Source organism: Tetranychus urticae, chromosome 1 (assembly GCF_039701765.1).
Source record: "Tetranychus urticae isolate SD_2017Ah chromosome 1, NJAU_TeUrti_SD_1.0, whole genome shotgun sequence".
Lineage (NCBI taxonomy): Eukaryota > Metazoa > Arthropoda > Arachnida > Trombidiformes > Tetranychidae > Tetranychus > Tetranychus urticae.
The window spans coordinates 23,707,708-23,731,317 of NC_142958.1; the positions used below are offsets into that span (position 1 = coordinate 23,707,708).

A 23,610-nucleotide genomic window follows, 5' to 3' on the forward strand; every position below is an offset into this window, starting at 1 on the left:
AATCCCCTGAAGCGTATTTTCAATTTAATTAATGGGGAAATAATTTTTCCAACTTCCAATGGGCAGTGTATTTTGTTCACAGGCAAGATGGCAACCTTATAAAGGTTCAAGAAAATGATGATCTAAGAATACTTTATGAATTTATCTTGCTTCGAACACTTAGTTAATTCCTTTCACAGATTTGCTGAATCAAAAACTGTTACAGAATGAAGATTCTCTTAGCCATATTTACAATCTCCTTTTGTTTCCTTACATTGAATGGTAAAAAGTGATTTTCTTTGTTTAATTTTTTCAATATTTCGATGATTAACAATTCTTTTCGTTGATTTCAGCTGACAAAAAGAAGTCGCCGAAACCAACTAGTGAAGATATAACTGAAAAAAACGCAACCGCATGTGAAATAACTTTGAATCAAACGGCAACTCTCATTGAACCAGCTTTACTTGTTGGATATCAAGAATGGCCATCTACACTGGAAGAGATTGATAAACATTGCGAGTAAGTAGTTTAATATTTAATTTTGATTGTCAACAATTCTGACTGTAATTGTTTTTCAAGTCTTGGAGCAAAGGTCTATAAAAGCATTAGACGCTATGGTCGATGTACAACTGGATTATCTCGTCAATCACTGAACATCTTTTTGCGTGGACTGAAAAAATTCATGCAAAACATTTGTTCATCCAACAAGAGGAAACAAGGTAAAGTATTTAACAAGCTGCTTCTTTTGATTACCTCGTAGACCAATTAGTTAGCACAATCCAAGTTATCTAGTGTTGTTAGTTGATTACGAATCTACACTCAATATCTTTACTTGAGTTTTGCTTACCGTTACAGAAACTTTGGGTATTTGCCAGGCTTCTAATTGTACAATTAAGCAAATTATCAATCTAATTTATCTTTGTTTACTTATTTGCATCAAGACACGGCTGATATATTGAAATGTGCCTCCAATGGAACCAACGCAGGCTGGAGTAAATGCCTGAAAGAAACTAATTCACGACTTGATATTACCTCGACAAATGCCAGTGACCCGGCCATGGTTGGTAATATTTGCTGTGCTTATTCCTCGTTAGTTAATTGTATCAACACCAATACCGGTACAAAATCTGAATGTGATAAAAGCAAAGATACAACGTTTTTCCTCCAATCATCCATGGCACTGGTTATAAAAGATTTAACAGACTTGCTGTGTACCAATTATGAATCTAAGGAATCCTGTGAGATTCATGATTCACAAAGATCTGACATTTTACAATCAATTGCCGAAGGTAAACATGTTTTTAAAGGAGCTTTCTTAATGACACCTTTAATAAAAGCAGCAAGTCAACTGGGTAAAATCCATGCTGATGATATTTGATAGTTTTTGTATTTTTGCTTACCATTATTTCACCATTTTTTGTATCATTTTTATTCATTTTTGCTATTAAAAACATTTGAAATATCGCATAATTGTTTGATTTATTTTTGAGCAAAACTAAAAAGTTATAATCAATGAAATTATAAATTTGTACAAAAAAGCCATAAAATCCAAGTTATATTCAGAAAAATCTTATACCGAGGACTTTCAGCATTGGTAAAATAATCATTTTCATGTTTCTAAATTGTGAGTCAACCCGGTCCTTTCTCTTGATTTGGTATTAACAGTGGTGGACATTGCTCACAATAGCCAGGAGGACCTTGTTCACCAGCATATCCTTGTGGTCCTGGAGCACCAACCTGTCCAGGTGGACCTGGTTCTCCGGCTGGACCTGTAATTAGTCAGTCGAACAGTCAATAATGTTTCATAACCTAATTCTTAATAATCTTACCAGGAAGACCGACTCCTGGAGTACCTGGTGGACCAGGGTTACCCGGAGCTCCAATGGGTCCTTCAATGCCGATTCCCTATTTGAAAAGATGATAAAATTATGCAATGATTAAAAAGTTCGATAAAAAAAGGACAATTTTACTAACATCATTTCCTCGGTCACCTTTATCACCCTTTTCGCCTGAAAAAAAGATGTAAAAATAAATTGTAATAAAAATCGCAAATATCGATCGTTATCGATGCTCACAATCAATCAAAAATATCAATTATTCAAAGGATGTAATTTGAAACTAATTAAAAAATAATAAATTATCGTCTATCATCTTAATAGTAACTTGTGAATAATTTAGCGATAAACTTATCAGTGTTGTCATGTTAATAGACAATAAACTTACCAGTTGAACCTTTTGGCCCTGGTACTCCTGGTAAACCTGGATAACCTAATCAATATTGTTATAAAATGTTATTTACTGGTCTCAGAGACAGTCAATGCCTATCAAGCTAACCTCTTTCGCCTTGTAATCCTGGTGATCCTGGTGGACCCGGTGGACCTGAACGATCGCTAGGCTTTCCGATTCTACCCCTTCCAGGTCTACCTGGTGGACCTGGCGGTCCTTCTTGTCCAGGAGATCCTTGAGGTCCCGTTGGTCCTACTGGTCCTGGTAGTCCTGGTGGACCTGGCGGACCTGGCTCATGAGGTGTTCCATTAAAATTGCTAGCAAACTCTTCAAGAATAAGTGAAATTAATGTTATCAAAATCGTCCATTACAATATTATTACTGGATTAAAAGAAAAGGGACTTTGATTTTAATGATTGGAAGCATAATTGTATTTATTAAAGTATCGTTTTCTGTTAAATTTAAGATACTTTGACTAAATGATTATTTAATGTTTTATAAATGCTATTATAATTAGTAGCTCATTAAAATGTGATAAAAATGAATTAAATATTTTTTACCTTTAATCAATGACATACAAATTTGCCTAATTTCATTCTCAGTCAATTGAACATCTGATTTGTTTTCATTTCTCTCTGAAACTATGATTCCTGGTGGTCCAGGTGAGCCAACTGGACCAGGAGGTCCTGGAAGACCAGATTCACCTTTTTCACCCCTTTGTCCAGGTTCGCCTGGTGGACCAATAGGTCCTGTCTATATTGGTTAATTTAGTTGATGAGTTAGAGTCGAAATAAATTAGAAATGAAACAAACTTACTGATCCTTCTTGACCAGGTTCACCTGAAAGGACAAAGGACAATTAAAACAGAATGATCAATGTACATCAACCGATGTAATTTATTTATTAATTACCAGAATTTCCTGGTTCTCCTTTAGGACCTGATTTTCCTGGTTCTCCTGGTTCGCCTTGATCACCTACAAAGATGAAAAATTAATGCAGATATTAATACAGAGTTACAAATGATTGAACATTTTTATGAATAATTCAACTACGAATTCAGATGGCATCAGATTGATAATAAATTAATGTTTCGAAATGTTCTACAGATTCAACTTAAGCTCCAGGACCAAATAAATTATATAGATTAAATAATTCCATCATTTAATGCTTTTTTGCTTGATTTATTGATTGAATAGGGATTTTTTTCAGTTTAGCTTCAACACAATCAAGCTTTATTCAACTTCAAGAACTTCATTCACAACTTTTAGACTAGAAAGCTACCATTTCATGATTCCTTGAGTTTCAAAATGTTTATTAAGTTAATTTCTGTGAGCATATATTTATTCATTTAACTCACCTTTGTCACCTTTCGAACCTAATTCAGCCGGTAAACCAGGAGGACCAATATCACCTTTAGCCCCTGGTGGACCGACAGGTCCTTCAACACCAGGAGATCCAGTGTTGCCCTTGATTGATTAGTCAAAGTAAAAAGTTGCAATTAAAAGAGCATAAAATTAGACAATTGCAAACAAACAACGATTTTAGGCATCAATTTTGTAAATTGACATTCGAATCAAATTACAAAGTTTCTAAATACACATAAAGGATTGAATAGTTCAATGACTTACTTTTTCTCCCGTCATTCCTGGTTCACCTTTTATAAAACAAGAAAAAGTGCCGAAAAGCGTCAATTTAAACGGCAGTTAATCAGTAATTTTAATACATTTACAAAGATCAAGTTGGATAAAGCATATAAAACTATTTAATTGTTACGGTATTGAAATGTTTTTATTTGACATACCTTTGCTGCCAGATAAACCAGGAATTCCTGTAAAACCTTGTTCGCCCTGAAAAATGGTTAGATCTATTATAAAACCTCTCCGTGTTTCGATTAAGTAATAAAAGTCCAGAGTGTCTAGTATTCACCTTTTGTCCAGGTTTACCAGGCGACCCAGGCTCTCCTGTTTGTCCCTCTGGTCCATCCTTTCCTGGAGGTCCTTGCTCGCCCTGGCAATATTCAATTAGTATTTATTACGACTATCGAGTCAAGAAATGTTTAGACTTATTGGCTTTGTGGGGACATTTGTAGCGATTATAAGTGCAAAAAGATCTAAAAGACCTTACATCTAAAGACTTAAAATAAAACCTAATGAAGTGAAGTGTTAGTGAAGTTAAAACTAATCACCTCATAAACAATGCAGTTAAAAAGGTAAAGAGATCAATGGTTAGTTTGCTAATGATGAATAAATGCTGTTTATAACATAACAAAACATAAACTTATTAACGTTTTAAAGCTCTTTGGTTTTCATTTGCATTTTATTCAATGAAAGGATTATTCGCAAAATTTTGACACTTAAATCTTATAGCATTTGTACGCATATGAAATCTGATTAGATTAAAGTAAGTTTTAACTTTCTGTGACCAACAGTTCGCGATAAAATTGCGTTCGAAGTTGTAACTTTGAATGCGTTTTATGAAGCTATGCTTATAGATTTTTTCATCAGACTAACTCCGACTAATGTATCTTTTAATTGCGCATTAGAAAATGCACTTACTTTTGGGAATTAAATTAACTTTTTTTGTACAGACGCGTTAATTCGATTTTAGCTAAAAGTTCGATTTTGGAGCAATGATAATAGTTAAAGAACTAAAACTTATTTTCCATAAACAGAAATGAACAACGACTATCGAGAAGTATGAAAGTTTAGCGAATCGTTGATAGTTCTTTCAATTTCGACAGATGAATTTTAAACTTCGAACCTCGATATTTCAAGAACGGTAACACGTACAATGATCATTATTTGACAAAATACAACAGTTAGCAATGTGCTATAATATGGGTAAATATAAAATCATTCAAGATCCCATAAGAAAAATTGTGCCATTTTATAACTTCAGCTTCTACTTGAGTTGAAGATTTATGAAGTTGAATGGTTATCCATCTTTAACAGTCTTAAGATGGGCTGAAAGGATGTCTATTGTTACAAATATTGATACGAATTTATATGCGATTAGATTTATATATATCAAAGTATGTCTGGTCAAAGGATTGCGTTTGTAAGTATTACCGTTCTTGAAATATCGAGGTTCGAAGTTTAAAATTCATCCGTCGAAATTGAACGAACTATCAACACGTCGCTAAAAATTTTCACTGCCCGATAGTCGTCAATCATTTCTGTTTATGGAAAATAAGTTTTAGCTCTTTAACTATTACCATCGCTCCAGAATCGAACTTTTAGCTAAAACCGAATTAACGCGTCTGTACAAAAAAAGGTAATTTAATTCCCAAAAGTAAGTGCATTTTCTAATGCGCAATTAAAAGATACATTAGTCGGAGTTAGTCTGATGAAAAAATCTAAAAGCATAGCTTCAAAAAACGCATTCAAAGTTACAACTTCGAACGCAATTTTATCGCGAACTGTTGGTCACAGAAAGTTAAAACTTACTCTAATCTAATCGGATTTCATATGCGTACAAATGCTATAAGATTTAAGGGTCAAAATTTTGCGAATAATCCTTTTATTGAATAAAATGCAAATGGAAACCAAAGGGTTTTAAAACGTTAATAAGTTTATGTTTTGTTATGTTATTAAACAGCATTCATTCATCATTAGTCAACTAAACATTGATCTCTTTACCTTTTTAACTTTATTGTTTAACTTCATTAGTTTTTAGACTTTCGGTAGTCTGATTTAAGGTCTTCTAGATCTTTACAAATGTATTATGTCGCTCTTTGACATGAGAACAATCGAATAACTTGTTATTTCGCTGTTTTGTGAAATGTTTCTTACCGGTAATCCTCTCATTCCTGGTTGACCTGGAGGACAAGCTCTACACTCTTCTGGTATTGGTATGAATTTAGGTGGCTCAACGGCGTCCTTGCAATATTAAATTAAAATGCAATGTAAATAATATTGACTATGCAAGGTAGATCAACTTACTGGTAATTCATCGCAAGTTTCCTTCGAACCTAATAGTGTGTAAAACATTGTTTAGCTGTTAATCAATTTTGATGATGTGACATATCTAAAGTACAGGATATAACTTACTTTGAGTAACATCGCAGTTAAGAACCATCCATTGAAGATCAAGCTAATAACAAAAACCATAACAAAATCAATCGATAATCATAAACAAGTGACAAATTTTAAAGTTGAAGATCAATTAGGTCTTTCAATGCACTATTGAGTTAAATTTGCAACAACTAGTCCACATTGAGTTACTCAAAATTATGCTTTCACTTACAGGAACAGTTGTTGATTCATCGGCAAATTTAGCGACTATTAAGTTTCCTTGATAATCCAAACTGTTAATCGGTACAATACTTTGAAAACTGTGCTCTGCACAATTATGATGTAAAGTTGCCCGATCCTTAGTCAAACCAATAGCAATCTTATGCCAGAGTCCATCATTGCTTGTCACATTGGTAAAGCTAATCTTCTCGATACTTTGGTTGAATGAAGCTAAACTCAACTCAAGTTTACGGTGGATCGGAATAAATTTAACAGCCAACTGAGGTAACCCAGAACTATCAGAGATCTTTATTAACTCCCAAGCCTCTGTTTTCGATGGACGTTGTCGAAAGGAGCAAACAAATGAAAATTCATTTGGAATACCAAATGGGAATATTTTCCTACCAAAAAAAGACAATATAACGATGAATATTAAATGTTAAATGCTCTCAAATCCCAACTTGCATTTAATGAATGTTTTTCAATATTGCTAGTATTAATTTTCAATTTCGCTCTGTAATTAGAAATCAATTGCTTCTTTACAGCTAACAGTTTACGTATAACTTTCTATCAATGTAGTTCCAAAGTTATCTAACCCACCAGCAGTCCCTGAATTAAGGCCAATTGAAACTTTTTGGAGTCACCTCAAAACAAAAGTTTACGCTGACGGATTTGTTGCTCAGAATTCCGAGGAATTGATTAAAAGAATTAAAAGTCAGCTCAAAAAATTCAAAGCTGCCTATTTCAAAAGCCTCATGGCTAATCTCAAATTTAAAGTGAACGAGGCGGATCAACAAGGATTATCCTACATAAGAAGGAGCCTTTGACTTCTGGCTATCAATAGAGACTAACATTGAAATTATTGATCAATTATTTATTAAATTACAAAACAATAAACAATTTGTAACATAATTTTTCCTCACAGGTTACATGCGAAGATTATCTCAGAAAAGTTTATTCTCGGCTCAAGAACCAAACGCAACTTTAGCTTGATCAACGCAGTTAGTATTTTGTTTCAAATATACCCGAAATTCTTATGGAGCTTCATTTAAAATGCTGATTCGAACAATTTGGCATTGCTTAGTTTTCCATCGATCAATGCTTCCAGCTAAATTTATTAAAACTAGCTAAAACTATCGAAATAGAACTTGTATTAGGCAAAGGCGCTACTAACGTAAGTTGTATTCAACTTCCTTTCTAATCGACATGGGTCTTTTGTTTTCAGATAATTCATCCTATTGACCTTACAAGGGAAGTAAACGAAGTGACTAGAGCCAATTTGAATGAGAGTGATCACAATTGATCGAGAAGGGTTAGATATGAAAAACTGTGGAGGATTTTCCGTGTCAGCTCAATGGTCCTAAGATACTTGGGTTTAAGATTTGGTCATCTTGAATATGTTATTCTTGGTCCTGAAGTCTTTCATTCTAAATCATTATCAATTGTTCGTGCTTGCCAAGTACGCATTTGTTTCATGTTATTTGGCCAATGAAAATAATGACATCAGACTAACTGATTAAATATGAGAATAATAAATCTGAAATTGATTACTTTTAGTTGCCTAAAAGGATACATATCATGTGAAATTAGTTTTTAAACATCGTCAATTAAGGCAATTTGTTCACTCATCAATCATTTTTGGTAAAACAATTTGAATAATTTTTGCATAAACCAGCGATCCCTCCTCTATCTACTGTAGTATCAACTTGATTTAGGATATTTTACCTACAATTTATGATTTAAAGGAATGAATGACAAATGAAGAAAGATTTTGACTCATAGCAAAAACTTTCTCCGGGTTTTCCTAGTACTTCAACTAATAAACAATAAAGTGTCATACCTTGTTGGTAAAATTAGATCAGATCTACGTGATAATCGGTAGGCAATTTGATAATCACTTGAGCCACGGACTTTTTTCACTCCAGGAAACTCGAAATCTGGATTATCCAGACCAAACAGTCGGATGAAATCGTAAGCAGGTAAATCATCATCACCCTTTTCATTACCAATTAAACATGGTGAATTTGAGGTTATTGATATTACTGTGATTATCAGAAAATATAAATAATCATTGAATCAGTGGGTATTTGGAGGCACAATAACTATAAAACGAGATGCAAATAAACTCACCGAAATGGCTGAGTATCAATTGAAAGATGAACAAAACGCCAATCATAATATTAGGAATAAATCATCAATATTTTGTAGCAATTAGTCCAAAAAGATTATGAATATCTTTGCACAATTATAACTATATTTAACTTGAAATTTTGACAACAATTGAATGTGATCTGAGAGATTATCTATCACTGACTTTCAACTTTCTTATTCATCGTTCTTGGTAAGCATTTGTATTAATTTAGAGGTTGAACAACCTCATTGTCGTTCAATTAAATGTTAACCTTTCAAGGGGAATTCAATTAACTCAATTGAGTCTGTGTTTAAGCTTGGTGACAGCTATACGCTTGATACTCTAAATCATATTTTCCTGCTACAGATCATATTTAGCCATTATCATTGTGAATTCTGAGTGCATTTTTCTATATTTATTTCAGTTACGTCAATTTTGCAGTTATTTTATCCATTCCGAGCTAATTTTGCTACAATATTTCAAGTAATTTACTCATGATCCTGTTAAAGCTTAAGTACTTTATAAAATGGTCAATTAATTGTGTCTGTGTTTAAAAAGTTGCACATTTCAGTCTGTATAACAATAATAATTAGATTTACTCCAAATATATTGTTCATAAATTTGGATTTAATATTGCATTGATCAAATAAATCAAGCTGATCCGAAACCGCTGTCATAAAACTATTTTGCCGTTTGAAGCTTAGAAATGATTTAGCAAATTAAAAATGTGAGTGATTATAAAAGGATTTTAATATATTCATGGTTGGAGCTGGAAAAATCTATTGGATTGATACATAAATTAGATCAATTGCTGTCTCGTTTTGTGACATGAACAGCAGAATTTAATGATACAATGTAAATGGTCAAATTGGTCATAGTTTACATCATTATTCGATAAAATAAAGGAGGGAAAAGGAGGAAGGTAAAAAATTCGATTTCTTTTGGGCTCCACCTTTGTTATTTTTGTATTGCCATCAACTTTTGACGAATTGAACTAAAACAATTACAGAAGTAAAACTCTGAGCTAGATTAGGTTGGGAAAGAGATCGAGTATCTTGATCACAGTCTGTTTTATTATAGCAGTCCCATCCATATTCACCATTTCCAAAGACACCAGAGAACATGACGTTCGGGAAAATTGAATGTAAAAGGTCAGATTCAACATTAAGATCTCCCTGGTAATATGCAGCTCCACGGGCAGCACAAATGAATATAAAGCCAATTGTCCTGATGTTTGGGCTTTTAGCATCAACATCGAAATCCAAACAGTTTTTGAAATGTGTTAGTTCACAATGAGCTTCTGAAACAGTTTTGGTATCCAAAACAAAGCTTGCCGATTTGACATTCTTGCCTGCAAATGTCATAGTCAACATTTTAGTTGTTTGCCCTTGATACCAAATTTTGTCCACCAAAGCTCCTCCGATAGCTATAGGTTTCGTCTGTTTGTCTAAGAATGAATTAAAGCGCTTGCCCTCCTCAAAATTGATTGAAAAAATCAATAGGCCGCAGATTGGATAATTAGCATCGTCTACATCAGGTTCAGGACTTTCTTTGTTATCCCAATCAGTTATAGTTATTTTAAAGTCTCCCCATTGCTTTTTGACAAAACAACCGGCGATCGCGTTAACTTTGAACTGAAATTTTTCAAATTCAAGTGGTTTGGAGGTTAAAGATGATTTTCCTATGATACCAGCTCTAGAACAGATGTAAAGCTTGCGACAGCTTGGTGGGAAATAATTTTTCTGACTAAGTTTTCTTATCAGGTTTGTACTTGATACAAATAAAATTCCAAGTTCGGGAAAGCTTTGAAGTTGGTCAGAAAAGAAAGCATCCAATGATTGGAACATGGATTGTTCATTCTCAGACTTCAATATTTCCGGCGATTTTTTAATTAAATCAAGAAAGATTTTCTTCGCTTTCTTTTCTTTCTCGTTATCCTGGTTACCAGATGATTCAAATCCTTTAGGACAAATGACCGACAGGAATGTCTCATATGAAGTACGGTTTTTGACAATGTTTTTAACAATACCAGACCAGCGGTGGCAAACAGATTTACTTTGAGACAGTTGTTTGGCACTTAAATTATCCAGAATAGTTTGCACGAGAAGATCATTCAGAATAACCTGACTCAAAACATCTTCCCTGTTTGTAAACAGAACAAATGAAAGCAAGGTTTGATTAAATTATGCTTAATCAATGATATTTGATATTGAACAAGAATGAGAGACAAAATTTTACTCACCCAGCGACAGAATTTGAAGTCATGTTTAATCAAAAAGCGATTAAATAAAAGAGCAGATTTGATTTGTTGTGATACAATTGACTTAAATTCATTGCTACATTCACTCAATGACAAAAAATACTTCATTAAACATTGCTGAGACTCTCACAGTTCAATTTAAATAACCAATTAATCTATTGATTTCAGTACAGGTGATATAAAATTAAATTAGATTTATCAAAATATAAAGAAAGAAAACAGATGCAAAAAGTCAAAATATTGATTGTGGAGTGTTTTCTTTTGGTTGATTGGGTAACCATAGTCACTTGCTACTTTAAAGTCTTACACAGGGTTGCGGGAAAATTAAGCATCGCATCTCTAATCATTATTAATATCAACTAAACAATCTGTTAATTTTTGGAAGCAGTAATTTGAGAGCTAATTATTTCTTAAGCGTAATTTTTCGGGTTAGCCGGTAGATGAAAAAACAACCCAAATCTAGGAGTTTAGGTATTTGATTTGCATTTTCAAAATGATTGCGTTGACGCCTCCACCTTGATTACTGAATATGTGCAATGTATTTGTGACTTTATTGATCAGATTAACGTTTAACCGTTGATTTAAACCAAGACAGTTCATATTTAAATATAAAACTTGACATTGGTTGTTACATTTACATATACATTTACAAGAGCATTTTTAAATTATGAAACAATCAAATGAGAATCGATTTGGACAGAAGATCACAAGTTTATTGAATCAACAAGTGATACAAATAGTGTTTATTTTCATATTTAAGCAACCAATTAATAACCGAGACGAAGAAAATATGTAGAAATTGATTTAGAAACAAACTAACGACGATTTCATTGGTTTGAACAATAATAGATTGGTCTAGAATAAACGGAAACGGTGATTAACATAAACACATTTTGTTGCATGTTTTTAATAAAATGTAAAATGCAATTTTTTTATTATCGTGCGTTCAAGGGATTAAGAGGGGAAAGAGGATGAGAGATAAGAAGAGACAGAGAGAAAATGATAGAGAGACAAAGAGAGAGGTAAATAGATTGACAGAGAGGCAGCAAAGAACAGAGGAAGAGGAGGTGGTGAAGAAGGGAGGGAAAACGAGCAATATTTATCTAATAGTTATGCAATAACACATCTCAATTTTCGTGATGGCTTGGGCTTCTTTTCCGGATTCTTCCTATTGATTTGCCTCACAAGATCGTAGAATATCTGTGGATAAAAAAAAGAGTAAAAAAATGAGTACAGATGAAGTAAAAGGAAGGAAGAGCAAGAGAAGAGCAACAGCAGAAAAAAATGAGTTATAAAAATAGTCAATTTACCTCATTTACGTTTATCTTTGCTTTTGCTGAAGATTCGAGGAAAGCACAGTTGTTGAAGCTCCGAGCTAAGTTTGCCCCTTGATCCTTACCAACAACCCTTTCGTCTTCCAAATCACATTTGTTACCAACCAGAATCATAGGCACATCCTCGGCATCTTTAACTCTGAGGATTTGTTCCTTTAAATCAGCGAGATCATTAAAGGTAGATTGGGCTGTTATTGAATATACCAGAACAAACCCTTGACCGTTTTTCATGTATAGATCTCTCATTGCAGTAAATTGCTCTGTACCAGCAGTATCTAATATTTCAAGCATACATTGTTGACCATCAACTTCTACTTGTTTCCGGTAACTGTCCTCAATGGTGGGATCATATCTTTCAACAAAAATTCCTTGCACAAACTGCACAGTTAAAGCACTTTTGCCAACACCTCCGCTACCGAGGACAACAATCTTGTACTCTCTCATCTTTGGTGTTTAAATTCAATGTATGCAGCGGTTTTGCTGAATCTTTACGATCCTAAACTTATAAAATAAAACAATAAGGTCAATTTATTAAAACACTAATTAATAAAGATGTAAAATTTAGAAGACACCATTAAATCGGATTTATTTCAAAAAAGAAAGGCTGGTTTTTTATTCTTTCTCTTGCCTAGATAGATATGCCCAGTATTACCAACAGCCACTGAAAATATTTCAGGGTAGAGAAAATTGTTTGGTGACTCGACAGATAGCGCCAGTAGCGTTTTTAGCGCCATCTGAAGTATTTCGTTTAAATAGTATTTATTTATTTCACATTTTTATATTGAATGATTCATTAAACCTCTTAATTTAAGAATCTTAAATAAATATAAATACTATTAGTATTCATTCCATGCTTAACATGATGAATGTTTTTTTAAACAGTGAATCAATTTAAATTTGAGTCAACTTTAACCACCATTAAGTGAATGAACACTAGTAAATAAACTTCAATCAAATAACTCATGATTTCTTTTATTTGTTCTTGTTGGTGTTATCTTTTTATTATGACGATTAGTTGAATTATTTTGACAAGATGCTTGTTTTGACAGTAAACAGAACACACAGAAAAAAATTGTTTCTTGATCAATGTGATTATAATTTAATTGCCGGTTAGTTTTATCTTCTTTTGAGTTGCAAATTTCAATATTTTGCTCGTGTTTTAGAGTTGCTCCATTTCAACCTAAAAATTTACAATTACGATTAAAATGGATCAAATCCTGATATGGAATTGGAAGCCTTTTGTATTTATCATATATTGATTACCAGTTTAATTAAGATATCTCTCTTGTCATGCATTCAGATAGCTTGACTGATGAAATTAAGTAAATCCAACAGAAATGAATTGGTCAATAAGATGAGACAGATTCCAAAAGAATCACATTATTGTTCATTAGCTAATCAATCAATGGTCAACATGATGAATGAACTAAATTAGTTCTCAAAAATTTTCTTGAAGTGTTCAAGATTAGGTCAACATTAAAAAACAGCTCATACTGTAAATAGTGTCATAGTAAACTCAAATAATTAACTAAAAGAGATGTGGATATGGAGATTTGTCAGTTTTTGTTCAAAACTGTTCAGATAATTGAAAGATTATTACTAGATTGGCCTACAAACACATCCAAACATAATCATGAAACATTGGATAAATTTGATTTGTTTCAAGAGGACAGATTTAAATCGAATGGTACGGAAAAAATTGAATATTAAATATCCAGGCTCAATATAAAATCATGTCGATGGTTTTCATTGATGATTGTATAATTTTTAGGATAGATTAGACAATCTGGACAAACTAAACAGTTGTTTCTCTGAAAACAGGAACTTCTTTATCACCACACATAACGCATACATATCGAGTACCAGTTTCATCCTTAATACCAGAAGCTTCATCTTTATCATCATTTAAATTGGTTTCTTTGCGATTGTTGTTTCCAGAGTAATCTTTTCCTGATTGGCTTTGAGTGTCGTCTTTTGTACCTAAAAATGTAAACAAAAATGAGATGTTAGTGCCAAAATTTGAAAATAAACTTGATTACTGAGTTGGTTACCAGAAAGGATTGAGCCTGAAACTGATTTAAGGTACATGCAATCAGTTGATGAGATTCAAGCGACCATTTGGTGCGTACAAAATAAAGTTGGTGCTGGTAAAGCGTCTTAACTCATATTTTGAAAGATTGATAATCATCTCATGAAAAAGCCGTTGTCTTGATGTGACAAAGGCCAAAAACTGTAACAATTTTTTCATTATCGTTTGTATCAATCAAAATATTTGCATAAAAACTGTGCTCAGATGAGAAATGTGGTTTAACAAGCCAAGATGCATTTAAAGGCACTAAAAGGATTCAACAAATTGGAGGATAAAAAAATAAAGAAAGAACAAAAACAACTTTAACAATAATTAAGTTAATTTAAAATTGTCCAAGACTGAGTCGGTATTCTGGATTGTTAAGTATAACGGTGATTATTTATCAATTTCAAATCAAGGCAGGGTAACAATAAGAAAAAACAGGCTTTGTTTAAACAGGCTTTAAAATAATGGAAATGATGATCTAGATGAGGAATAAAAAACGGTTGAGTGTGCAATGGTGACAAGATTGTCTCGAGAGTTGATTCAGTTGATTCACTTTCATTTCGCTTGCCTTTTCCAGTCTGCCTTCAATTTACAACAAGGAGCAAAATTTAGGACAAGATTCTCGTCGTTTGTTATTGATCACTTTTGAGTTACTCTTGGTATTTATTTTCTTGGAACTTAAGTTTGATTTGCTTTCGATACCATTTGCAGAGAAATCAGAATCTAAAGGTTGTTTGCTATTGGCAATGTCTGGGTTTAATTCATTCATATCTTCTTGGCCATCATTCAACTCTAAGCTTTCCTTAACATCACTTAATCGATGTTCAAGTGAATGATGTCCTTTTGACTTTTTTGGTCTATCCAAATAATTTGATTTCAACTCAGTTTCCATTGGATAATCCGATGTACCAAATTTACCCGTATTACTTTGATTGCTATTTTGAAGGTTAACATTATTTAGATTATTGAGATCTACAGGTAAATCAGAATACCATTCTTCTGATGAGCTTGAATGATGACTCGTTAATCTGCTTGATGAAGCTTTGGTTAAATTACAGGTTGACTCTCGAAACAAACGAAACAACTCTTGGGTTTTATGGTACCAATCTTGATTGTGATAAATTGGTTTGCAACTTGAGACAGCTGAAGCTGTTCTACGTGCTTTAGGGTGTGATTTGATAGGCCGACTGATTGAGGGAATGGAAAAGGTTCTCAGGCGTGGTTTAGATCTATCACTATTATTATTTTCATAATCACAATCATGCAAGGAATCATCTCGTTTTCGTTTGGGTAACAATGCAAAACCACTTCGCCATTTACCTGCACTGGAAACCAGTTTAAACCACAGAGAAATAGGCTGATGAAAAGGAAAAAAAGACAAAAATTAATATGAATCATCATAATATACATATAATGTAGTTGTAACCAAAGAAACTCACCTTGTGATCACCCATTGGAACATTTTTTCCAATCATTTCATATTTAACACAATTTTCCGATGAGTTGCACTGACTCTACAAGAATAAATTGATGAATTAATTTAATAATTGATTAGACAATTCAATTTAAAATACAAGTACATAATGCTTGATAGGATACCTTAATTAAATCCATGGCAGACTTGTTCATAAGGATTCTATCACACCAAGCAGGACATCGAGTTCTCATGTAAGATGAACTTGTTGTTTCTTCAGTGAACGGATAACTTGGAGGGAAACTAATTTTACATTCAAATAGTAGATCTTCAAATGATTTAACCTCTTTGTCCAGGTCTAGAAGCTATGAAAATGAAAATTAAATAGAGTAAATTAGAGAGATTAAGGGCCTTTTTGTGCGACATAGATTGTGACAAATTTAAACTGCAACTAACCCAATCATGATTTTTCTCATTGAGAAAAATTCCGTCATGATCAATAAGATCAAATACTTTTTTCTCGAGAGTTAATACCGTTTTATCGTCCGATTGAGGATCATTATAAAGTATCTTTTCTATGGCACCATCATTTTTATTTCTCATTTGTACTTCGGCGAAATTTTGAGTGATTCTCTGGAAGAGGAAAAAATTGTAATTAAATTCACTGAATTTCACTTTTAAGACCTTTTGATGTTTTACCTGGATAACAGCTTTAGTATCTAGTCTAAAATTGAAATCTCCAAAAATGAATAGAGGAACTTTTTCGTAGACATCATTCGCAAATCTATCCAAAACATATTGTAAAGCATTAAACCTTATTGTTGAGTAAGATGAAGGAAACTGTAAAGAAAAAAAGGAAATTATTAAAAACTAATTGTTTAAAGTGTAAAATTAATTATTTTTCCCAGTTAATTAGATCACTGAGGTGTAAGCATTCAAGTGAGTTCACTGCGTCTAAATCGGTGGAGTTACTTTTGCTCTAAAACTATCGAATTACAGTCATTCTATTTGGTCTGAACCAGTTCGCTTACTTTTTGGAGTTTATTCTAACTTATAGAATAAACGTTATCAGCACCGAGGTGTTAAAAGTAAAATTTCTTGCTAATTGGAGATCATTGTCTTCCAGAAAACTGGCGCAGCCCAAGTAGAATGACTTTAAGTATTCTGGAATCATTTAATGAATTTAGTGAAATCAAATAGTGACCTGAAAAATCGTACTTGAACATATATTATAACATAATACTAACGATATTGAGTTTATAAAAAACCAATCACTAATGTGTGGTGAAATGACTGATATGAGTAAAGTTGGCTTACTGCTTCAGGCCTAAATTTTACGAGTGATATAATGGAAGAGTTAGAATTCCGAATTCAGTTTTGAATGGTTAATTAAAAAGGGTAAGGAATCACTAATAATCGATCCTATCAAATGGAAAATAAACTTAATTTCATGAAAGGTGGCGTCAAAAAACCATGCCAGGTCTTATCAAAAGTTCCGTAAGTTTTCTCGTTCGACCACAATTGCGCTTTAAAGATAAAACTATTTTGGTGATATTTCGTGAACACAACATGATAACTGTTAGAACTTTTACCAAACTTTTATTAAGACCTAAAATAGTTCTTTGATGTTGCCTTTCATAAGTTTATTTACATTTATCGATAGAATCGATTATTCGTGGCCCATACCACTTTGTCGATCGATTGTAATTATAGTCTAACAAAATTTTCTCCATGCTATGGATTTTTCGCGAAAAAAATGAATAGAATTCCAAGGTGAAGATTCGATATTATAATACAAAAACTAACATTTATTTTTACTCAACCTAATATTCCCACTTATCTTAATTAAAAAGTCCAAAACGAAATCTTTGAGGAAAGCAAAATAAACAGTTGGTTTAGTCTGTACTGTTGAAGCCCGTAATTCAGTCAATTTTTCCTGCGAAGCCACCCGATTGGTAAGAATAAGGTTTTGAATCTTTACCACTTCGTTAGCAAAACATTGTTAGTACTACCGGGTTACAAATAATAATATGAAACGTTTTCAAAATGAATCACACGTCAGGTTCTGATTCTTTATTATAATTAGATCTTTAAAAAAGTCAATGGAAATATTAGGAAAATAAATTTTAAAGATCAATCTTATTTTTATTAAAATAACTTTTTCATAAGATTGTAAAAAGTCGACTTTTTATTGACTTATATTAATTTCAATAATAATAAATTAAGTGCTTGAGTCATGAATGATTAAATGATTTGACTAAAACTAGTGAAACCAGGTTGATTCCGTGATAAGTTCATACGCTAGTCAAGACATAATAACTGTGATTAATTTTGAAAATTTTTGAAATACCACAATTAATTTCATCACCATATGCACTCTAATTCCCATTAATTTTGAGCATTGTTATTGTAAAGTGCAAAAGCAAATTAAATGCTTAACAAATTGAACCTCGAGAAGAAAACGAATTAAGGAAAAGTACGTCAAATCTGTTGTCATCAGCAAATCAACTTGACAAATCAAGATTAATAGGTAAATTAAACTTGAAGAAGAGGAATTTATTTAGCAAAAAGAAATGAAAACAAGCAAGCAAACCAGTTGAGATGTTTGTGTAAACGCAATCGCGATTATTTAAAGGCAAAGTACAAAAAGATCAATATCAATAAGACGAGCTTTCGAGTTGAAACTTATTTGGATAAGAAGAAGAAATAGTTTTCTTAATTCATCAAAAATCATAGCAATCATTTGATGGACCAATCAAAGATAATTCAAGAGCAAACCTTCAATCAATTGTACCATTAAGTGGCTAGTTAGGAAATTACATGGAAAATTGATGACCATTAAGTTTTACAGTGAAAGACATTAAATGAGGTATAAATTAGTTTAAATTGTTTTCTTTGGATGCAATTAATTTGTGCGCTTGGAATAAATGAATTTTTAAATTAACCATAAGAGGAAGATGATGATATTATTAGTGGCAATTGAAATCATTAATTGCACATTATACAATAGTATAATATATTTAGTAAATTATCTGAGCAAGAAACAGTTATCATACGATCAAGACTAAGATGAAGATGAACAAGATTTATTGTTTGTTATGAGAATCATTGAATATTGTTGACATTGGTTATGATAAGTGGATACAAAACTAGATTAATTTACTTGAAACGATTAATTCTGAAAGTGTTGTCAAAAGATTTGTTTAACAGTTAATTGTTTGACAACTTGTGAGGCAAGTTCATTTGAATTATGATTCTGGTGTTAGAGAATCTGGGAAAATTGGAAAACAATTTATCATGTTAATAATAGAAAGTAGGAAAATGTTGATCAAGTTACAGAAAAAGGTTTAGGTAACAATGAAAGTTATTTTGAATTGCAATCAAATTATTTATAATAGCAATAGTTATTTTCAATTGTACTAATGTGGATAATTTAAGCATATCTTCAAATATTGAATATAATTTTCCTTAACAAATATATTTTTTCAAATTTCAGTAATCAATTGGGCGAAACAATGGTTAGTTTGAGTGAAAGATTGAAATGGTAAAATTGATTGAGTAAAGATTATAAACAATTATATAATCAATAATAATGATTGTTGTCAGAGACTGATCTAATTAATGCTGTCAGATATGAATTGTGAACATAGTTTTCAGATAAAAATGGTTGTAAGAGCAATTAAAATTGACATGAACAATGAAATTGTTGACAATTTTAATTTAAATTTTTCTTTTCTTCTTCCCTTTCCATGTAATGAAGTTGATCTCTGAATGTAAAGAAGAGCGTAAAAAAGCAACAAAATTTCAAGGATAAAAATTTGGAGGTTAAAATGAAGACACGCTAATGAATTTAATGCACAATCAAATCACGTCAACATGATTATAAGAATAATAAAATAGATGTAATCAAGATAGTCTTGGAAATAAAAAAAATAACAGACAGAAAATAAACAGACTTACCGATTCCATGGCAATGAAATTGGAAGCATCATGAAACAGATGAATATTGGTTAAATCGTAAATAGTATCGTTGCAAAACCATCGAGTTCTCATGAAACCCTTCCGTGACCATTTGCACTGTAAATATTAGAAGAAGTCGAAAATAAAATTCAATTGATATTTCATTGACTGAACCAAAATTGTACAATTTAACAAATTGAACAATGGGTAAATGATGGGTAAAGTGAACAAAATGATTGAGGCTAACCTCTGGAAAAAATTCTTGAGGGAATTTGGCTTTTTCTTTGAAGGAAACTGCTTCAATATTTCCGGAAAATATTTCTTTTCCAAGAACTGGATGAAAGTTTCGATCTGAATTGAAGAGATACAGAGAAAATCATTTGGCAAAAATGATAAACAATCAATAATTGTACTACACAGTTGGCAAACACAATACAAAAATGAATTGTTTGAACCATCAAACTAATTTGCGTCAAAATTCTCTTTCATGTTCGCCATTTTTTCGCAACGAAAAGGCCAGAAAACTGAGAGCAAAAACATTTTTTTTCTACGAATTTGTATTGTCACCTTGAAAATTCCAAATTTTGACGTTCTTTAAAGCTTCATGAATAAAGTAGAAACTTCCAAGAGCCTAGAAAGGAGAGATGAGAAAAGTAAAGACATTAAACATTGATATTGAATTTTGAATAATAGAAGTAAGAAGAATGCGAAAAAGGCGAAAAGGACGGACAAGATGGAGATCGAAAAGGAAGAAGCAAATGAATTTTTGATTTGTAAGGTTCTTTTTGTTAACATTCAATTTCTTAATGACTTCCCCTTAGCCAATAAATTGATCATTTTCACAATCAACTCTGTATTGAAGAAAATTGTAGGAAACTCTTTGGAGTAAATTTATCAATTATAACACAAAAGGTTTCCATAGTCAAGTTAACACATACACAAGACAAAAGTTCAGGGCTACGAAGAAACAGAAATGGCAGAAAGTAACAATAAAAAACGGTTTCCCTTTAAATTGAGATAAAATAAAAGTATAATGATGGCGATGAAAGATATATTGGCTTATGTAGCATTCAGTTGAATGAGTGAAACCTTAAGATAACTATGGCTTCGTTGTATTATGACAGTTCCTTAATATACTTTCACTCAGTTTTATGGTTATTTAATAGTGATCAAGGTAATCGTTAGTCTATTTGTTTTTCGCGTCATTCCTTAAAGATTTGTTTAAGCTCATTTGTTTCTTCCTTTTGTCCTTCCTCGATACTCAAAGTCCTTTTCGTCCATTTTTTCCCTTTGCTTTAGATTGAAATTCCAAATTCATTTACCGTGAAGTTCTTGGTGCAAGTAAAGTCTTCATCCAGAAAAACTCGAGCATTTGAATAGTTTTGCAAAGTCTCGCTCTCGACGAGGTAGCTAAAGGAATAACAAGAAAATAAAAATAAAAATTAGAATCAAATGAATATTTAAAGATGAGAGAAGATCAAGGTTTAGGTTAATTAAATCGCAGATCGGCTGTGCTGATAATTGTGCGATTAATGCACATTTTTATTGTATAATTTTGATCAACAGTTTGATGATAAAAAAGGTTACTTGAAAGAGTTATTAAACAGAAAGAATTGCTAATGATGATTCATAATTTAGTTTCAATAACAAAAGTGTACAACACAACTGATGCTATTTTTGAATTGATATCGCAGTTGTTACACGGGCGTAATTAAAAAGATGCGAACTGTAAAGCTTAACTAATGTAAGGATATCAAAGATATAAATCATAGCAATAAACACTCGGTAGATCCGCATTTGCAGCTTGTAAACTCAGTCGATAACCCAATTTGTTACTAGAGACAGCAATTTAAGATAAAATTGTACTGTTGAAAGCTTGCAATTAGCTATTTTCACATTTTAACCTCAAATTACTGTCGATTGTACAAAATTACGCTATCAGCTGTGTTTACAGGTAGCAAATTTAAATCGTGAGTGTATAAACATTAAGTAATGTGTCTAGCAATGAGTGTAGTGATTAGAATGAACATGGTATAATCAAGTTATAATAAAGCTGATTGAATTGTTATCATCAAAGGGTGAGTTAGATACGTTTTATGTGACGATTTTTTCCATTATTTTTACTGCAAGATTTTGCGATTCAATCAACGATTAAATAATTTGAGTAAAACCTGTTTGGCTATCATCAAACCTTTTCAACATGACCGAATCTGGAAAAGGATTTTAATTAACGCGGTAATTATGGCTACAAGCATAAACTTACTTGACAAATTGCTGTACATTTTTCATGGATATTTCATAAGTTTTTCCGCCAACCTCTTGACAGTGTAATGCTATAAACATTGGATTCTTTTGACTGATGGTCTACCAGTTGAGATGACGAGTTGATACGTTTAATTGGTGGAAAGAAAGGAGAGAAAAAATTGAAAAGGTAATGAGTCAACTTTGCAATAGATAATGTTCAATTAGAAAATACGAAGACACCGAATAATTACCTTGAAAAATTCATCGAGCCACAATTTAAGAAGACCTTCAGGCTGAACAGAATAATGTTTTTAAGTTGATTGGAAGTGATTGGGAAGAGGAGAAAAAGGAGAATAGAAGATAAGAAAACCAAACAAATTGGTTATTTTGTTTATGCAACAAAAAGAAAAACAAGTTTCAATATTGAAAGAAGAGGGAAACAAAGAAATAATGAGCAAAAATACAAAGATTCACACTAGATTGACTGGTAAACTCTAAATTGAATAAAGTAAATTATTTTTCTCTTAGATTCAGCTTTTTTTCCTTTCATCAATCAAATTAATTATTGAAGCAGGTAGATGACATTGATATTGATTGATCAAAGCAATCAAGTAGAAACAGAGAAGGGGAGCAAGAAGACGTAAAATAGGAATAAGAAAAAATAATGACTTACATCTTCAAATAGGGAACCAACGTTAGCAGTTATTAAAAGGAAGGTACATTCCGTGTTCGAAGAGCTAGTTGCAGACATTGACTCAATAGTTGACAAAACAATAAGTTAATGAGAAACTAAAATCACACAAGATGCAAACAAATAAAAAGTATCAAGTTAAAATAAAAAGACAACTTGCGAACAGTTATATCAACAATTAAGATCGAAGAGAAGCAAAAAGCTCAGAGAAATATTGTAGGACTACATTGCTAAGGAATAAAAGGATGGACTACTGGAGAGATTAAAAATCGCAATTCTCACAAATTATACCAAATACTTTAACCAAAATAATATTATACACAATTTATTGATTAGTCAAATCCCAGTCCGTCCATACACCAATCAGAAATGAAAATAAACTTTAATAAATATAAGAGAAGCATAATACAGCTTAGAGGCGCCACACCTAAACATAGTACATAAAAAGGATACGAGAGTTGTGGTGAGAAATGGAAGTAAACTGAGGAGGGAAATATGAATACACAAGACACCAGTAAAACTGTCAATACATCGTTATTCAAAGATGAATATCTTCTGATTCATTTCAAAAATTACAGTAATTTTTGCTTAAATATTATTTTCAATAATTTTACATTTTACATGGAGATTTATTTGAGTTTATTTTAAATTAAACATGAACTGATAACAATTTAAGATCAATTTAAATAGCGTACCTTACTGAAATCGATAGAGTGATTTTGTAAGGCTGTTTTAGATTTGATTAAGTTTCACATTCAATTGGACTCAATTTGTTTTTCATATGAGACTTTTCAAATAAAATCTGCGATTGATGCTAAAAACATAAATTTTTCTATCAGACAAGTTAGAAATACCATAATTTGTTTACAATTATTGGTTTGGTTAAAGAGAGATACCAGGTAATGACAGTATCCAGAAATAGCTTATTTGTACTATTCGCCGGACAATGTATTAACGAAATACAGATTTGACTTCACTCCTCTTTAATTAGGGACGATTGACAAATTTACTGTCATAATGACAGTGTCATTATCTGATATTTCACAGTTTCTGTATAAAAATATG

At 32.0% G+C, this 23,610-nt stretch overlaps 5 protein-coding genes across 6 annotated transcripts; 1 reads left to right on the plus strand and 4 right to left on the minus strand.

The window, feature by feature from the left end:
* The first annotated feature begins 134 nt into the window (after positions 1-134).
* On the plus strand, positions 135-1,449 carry LOC107362794 (uncharacterized). Its single transcript, XM_015929927.3, has 4 exons — positions 135-261; positions 333-498; positions 559-698; positions 921-1,449. Exons 1-4 carry the CDS (start codon positions 207-209, stop codon positions 1,355-1,357), a joined length of 798 nt encoding a protein of 265 aa, XP_015785413.2. The 5' UTR covers positions 135-206; the 3' UTR covers positions 1,358-1,449.
* LOC107362793 (uncharacterized) lies at positions 1,440-8,784 on the minus strand. Its single transcript, XM_015929926.3, has 18 exons — positions 8,568-8,784; positions 8,278-8,479; positions 6,451-6,838; positions 6,255-6,297; positions 6,147-6,175; positions 5,997-6,083; positions 4,132-4,212; positions 4,007-4,052; positions 3,834-3,859; positions 3,563-3,671; positions 3,117-3,179; positions 3,022-3,044; positions 2,766-2,958; positions 2,314-2,532; positions 2,203-2,247; positions 1,954-1,988; positions 1,809-1,884; positions 1,440-1,748 (listed from the first exon to the last, which is right to left on the minus strand). The coding sequence occupies exons 1-18, from the start codon at positions 8,611-8,613 to the stop codon at positions 1,609-1,611; spliced, it is 1,851 nt and encodes a 616-aa protein (XP_015785412.2). The 5' UTR covers positions 8,614-8,784; the 3' UTR covers positions 1,440-1,608.
* A 516-nt stretch (positions 8,785-9,300) lies between these two features.
* On the minus strand, positions 9,301-11,066 carry LOC107362688 (uncharacterized). Its single transcript, XM_015929800.3, has 2 exons — positions 10,811-11,066; positions 9,301-10,710 (listed from the first exon to the last, which is right to left on the minus strand). The coding sequence occupies exons 1-2, from the start codon at positions 10,831-10,833 to the stop codon at positions 9,543-9,545; spliced, it is 1,191 nt and encodes a 396-aa protein (XP_015785286.1). The 5' UTR covers positions 10,834-11,066; the 3' UTR covers positions 9,301-9,542.
* A 639-nt stretch (positions 11,067-11,705) lies between these two features.
* Rap1 (RAS oncogene family member Rap1) lies at positions 11,706-12,797 on the minus strand. Its single transcript, XM_015929801.3, has 2 exons — positions 12,139-12,797; positions 11,706-12,028 (listed from the first exon to the last, which is right to left on the minus strand). The coding sequence occupies exons 1-2, from the start codon at positions 12,604-12,606 to the stop codon at positions 11,939-11,941; spliced, it is 558 nt and encodes a 185-aa protein (XP_015785287.1). The 5' UTR covers positions 12,607-12,797; the 3' UTR covers positions 11,706-11,938.
* Positions 12,798-13,118: 321 nt separating this feature from the next.
* 5PtaseI (inositol polyphosphate-5-phosphatase A) lies at positions 13,119-22,912 on the minus strand. Of its 2 annotated transcripts, none has more exons than XM_015929677.3 (13): positions 22,528-22,912; positions 22,106-22,147; positions 21,874-21,974; positions 20,933-21,020; positions 20,178-20,241; positions 19,858-19,961; positions 19,611-19,727; positions 16,350-16,490; positions 16,107-16,283; positions 15,836-16,015; positions 15,676-15,750; positions 15,557-15,593; positions 13,119-14,142 (listed from the first exon to the last, which is right to left on the minus strand). In XM_015929677.3, the coding sequence occupies exons 1-13, from the start codon at positions 22,603-22,605 to the stop codon at positions 13,958-13,960; spliced, it is 1,389 nt and encodes a 462-aa protein (XP_015785163.1). In that variant the 5' UTR covers positions 22,606-22,912; the 3' UTR covers positions 13,119-13,957. The 2 variants fall into 2 exon arrangements, with proteins under 2 accessions (XP_015785163.1, XP_089122687.1); XM_089266561.1 differs by having other exon boundaries at positions 14,214-15,593.
* Positions 22,913-23,610: the final 698 nt, after the last annotated feature.

Excerpts from the sequence above, each read along its gene's own strand:
- LOC107362688 (XM_015929800.3), bottom strand. The coding sequence starts at position 10,833 with ATGACTTCAAATTCTGTCGCTGG. Across the intron at positions 10,711-10,810 it reads ACTTCAAATTCTGTCGCTGG|GGAAGATGTTTTGAGTCAGG; the intron begins GTGAGTAAAATT and ends GTTTACAAACAG.
- LOC107362793 (XM_015929926.3), bottom strand. The coding sequence starts at position 8,613 with ATGATTGGCGTTTTGTTCATCTTTCAATTGATACTCAGCCATTTCG. Across the intron at positions 6,839-8,277 it reads GATCTAATTTTACCAACAAG|GAAAATATTCCCATTTGGTA; the intron begins GTATGACACTTT and ends TTTTTTTGGTAG. Across the intron at positions 3,860-4,006 it reads TGGTTTATCTGGCAGCAAAG|GTGAACCAGGAATGACGGGA; the intron begins GTATGTCAAATA and ends GTTTTATAAAAG.
- LOC107362794 (XM_015929927.3), top strand. The coding sequence starts at position 207 with ATGAAGATTCTCTTAGCCATATTTACAATCTCCTTTTGTTTCCTTACA. Across the intron at positions 262-332 it reads TTGTTTCCTTACATTGAATG|CTGACAAAAAGAAGTCGCCG; the intron begins GTAAAAAGTGAT and ends CGTTGATTTCAG. Across the intron at positions 499-558 it reads GAGATTGATAAACATTGCGA|TCTTGGAGCAAAGGTCTATA; the intron begins GTAAGTAGTTTA and ends TTGTTTTTCAAG.
- 5PtaseI (XM_089266561.1), bottom strand. The coding sequence starts at position 22,605 with ATGTCTGCAACTAGCTCTTCGAACACGGAATGTACCTTCCTTTTAATA. Across the intron at positions 19,962-20,177 it reads CAAAATTTGGAATTTTCAAG|ATCGAAACTTTCATCCAGTT; the intron begins GTGACAATACAA and ends TCTTCAATTCAG. Across the intron at positions 15,594-15,675 it reads TTCCAATGGGTGATCACAAG|CCTATTTCTCTGTGGTTTAA; the intron begins GTGAGTTTCTTT and ends CCTTTTCATCAG.
- Rap1 (XM_015929801.3), bottom strand. The coding sequence starts at position 12,606 with ATGAGAGAGTACAAGATTGTTGTCCTCGGTAGCGGAGGTGTTGGCAAA. Across the intron at positions 12,029-12,138 it reads CAAAGATAAACGTAAATGAG|ATATTCTACGATCTTGTGAG; the intron begins GTAAATTGACTA and ends TTTTATCCACAG.